Source organism: Zeus faber (assembly GCF_960531495.2).
Source record: "Zeus faber genome assembly, chromosome: 17".
Classification (NCBI taxonomy): domain Eukaryota; kingdom Metazoa; phylum Chordata; class Actinopteri; order Zeiformes; family Zeidae; genus Zeus; species Zeus faber.
The window spans coordinates 27,940,195-27,942,656 of record NC_137204.1 but is presented as its reverse complement, the minus strand read 5'-3'; the positions used below and the strand labels follow the sequence as shown (position 1 = coordinate 27,942,656).

At 45.9% G+C, this 2,462-nt stretch overlaps 1 protein-coding gene across 1 annotated transcript in view; it reads right to left on the bottom strand.

Annotated features, from left to right (window-relative positions):
- Positions 1–208: 208 nt before the first annotated feature.
- The window catches only part of ppp1r3c2a (protein phosphatase 1 regulatory subunit 3C2, duplicate a), a 2,760-nt gene continuing 506 nt past the window's right edge, over positions 209–2,462 (bottom strand). Inside the window, exon 3 of the mRNA XM_080018528.1 lies at positions 209–1,694. Within this exon, the coding sequence (XP_079874654.1) occupies positions 629–1,694 (1,066 nt within the window). The 3' untranslated portion in view covers positions 209–628. The remainder of the gene's footprint in view (positions 1,695–2,462) is intronic.

Here is a 2,462-nt window from a genome sequence, read left to right as displayed (position 1 = left end):
TTTTTGAATAATTGGGTGATTTGCTTTCACTGTACCGCTGTTTAATACGTCCGATTCGATCCGATCAGGACGTGTATATTGGACTCCGAAAGCACTATGTCGTTTGGTATGCGCACCTTTTTGTTTCTCGACGTGACGACAAAAGCAGGCTGGATTTTGTGAAAGTCTTTTGAATGCTGACGCCAATGAATGCTGAACAAACCGTGACTTGAATTACAACATTCTTTGCGTTTATTTCAAACATTCCCACGTCAAGCAAAGAAGACCTTGCCGTCTGATTTACAATAGCAACAGACACACGAAACAAAACCCTGTCTACAAACGGCGTGTTCTACACAGCAGATGACAACGTACCGCATAAACACAGTGCAATGTTTTTAGGCGACATTTCGCATTTTGAGATAGTTTACCTCTGTGCGGTGATAAATACACTCACATTCCATTCACATCACATTCCATTCCACTTCCATTCGTCTTCTGGACTATACGTCCATTGATTGTTGACCTGTACCCCCAGCTGTGCACGGTAACAAACCTATCAATACCTACCAGACCTATCAGTACACTTTGGCTTCATCTTGGTTCTGAAGAGAGTCACTTAGTCACTCCAGGGCTCCGGAGACTGGAGCTAGCCGACAGGAATTGGCCGAAAATAATCATATACTGTTAGTTCATTGTCCCTTTTAGTGGAAAAGGAAGTGGTTCTCCCTCCTGAGCCCCAGTTTACACCGGGCAAACCGCTCCAGTGCATGTTGCCATAGCTCTTCACATTGGGGTCCGAGCCGGCGACGTGACGCCCGGCATCGTGACGGGAAGCCGCGCCGTCGTCCGCCTCCACGCACAGTCTGTAGTTCTGTCCTCTGTTGTCATCCCAGCGGGTCGCCGCCGCTGGGCTGGGCCTGAAGGCCACGCAGAACTCCATGCGCTCGTTGGGGTCGAGGTTCCGGGGCAAGGCCGCCTTGAAGGCGAACACGTCTGTGCCGTCGCCCCGACGCTGCGGGGGGAGGGCGGCGCAGGCCACGTCCCGGCGGCTCCTCCATGAGTCGAAGGTGATCCGCACGAGCGCCGCCTGTTTCTCGAAGCCCAGGTTGAGGACGCGCACGGTGCCGCTCAGGGAGCGCTCCGTCACGCTGCAGCTCTCCAGCTGGACCTGCGTCTCCTTCAGGCGTGACAGGAACGCCTGGGAGTCCGGCACGGGCTGGGGGAAGCCCAGCCTGAGCTTGTACCGCGGCCACATTGTCTGAGCTGGCTGCCGGACCGACATCCCCGCCGCGGGGGGATTTGCAGCTGTCGCGTGATGAGGAGGGAGAGGAGACGCCGGCGGCGAGGGTTCCGGGACAAACAGGCGCACGGCGGTGAGCGCCAAGCCCTTGGCGTCGGCAAAAACCACGCGCTTCTTGTTCAGACTGCTGCCATCCCGGCGGAAGCAGCTCCGGGGAGTGTCAGAGGGCTCGAGGGAAGAGTAGGGTGATGAAGATGAGGAGGAGCAAGAGGAGGCTGTAGATAACCTCTGCTGGGAGTAGAGGGCGGTTCTTTGCAGACAGTCTTTGGCTTCCCTCAGGGACTTGGTGGACTTGAGACGAGCGACGGTCATCATCTGGTACAGGGGCTGAGCCTGGTCCAGGCACAGATGCATGGCCAGGTCAACGGGCATCACGGGAGGCTGAAGTTGACCGCCCCATACATGGAGAACTCTGAGGAGGAACACCCAAGATAAGATGAAAGTTATGAAACAAACTTTTGAAATCTTTCTTTCGCATCAAATTTTAAAATAAAAATGCAATCAATTATTCAAACCGTGTGACTCCTAAAAATACAATGAGATAAGATAATGCTTTATTAATATATTTAAAATTTGGGTGTTGAGAGCGGCAGTAATCGACAGAACAGTAATTAAATATATTGTCACATCTATAAACAGAAGTTAAGACGATGCTACGTAACTATGTCAACTGTGTTCACTATATTCACTACATCAATGAGCAGGGATAGGATCAAAAAAGGGGGAAAACAATATACCAAAAATATATCAAAGGAAAATGATTATTATTATTATTATTATTATTATTATTATTATTATTAATAATAATAATAATAATAATAATAGAAAAGCAATTTATTATCATGTATTATAATGTATTATTATAATGCAATAATAATAATAATAATAATAATGATAATAATAATAATAATTATTATTATTATTATTATTATTATTATATACATGATAATAATACATTATAATACATGATAATAAATTGCTTTCTAAGTTAAAGCACTTTGAGCACCTATATAAATATTATAATTATAATTATTATAATAATAACTACAGAATAATTATGGAATAAATGCATATGGCGCAACTTTGATGAGGGACACTTCTGCATAATGCTAATGCACATTCATGTCAAAGCTTACTGATGATTGCCAAATCGTCTGTAAACATCTGATATGTAGTATAA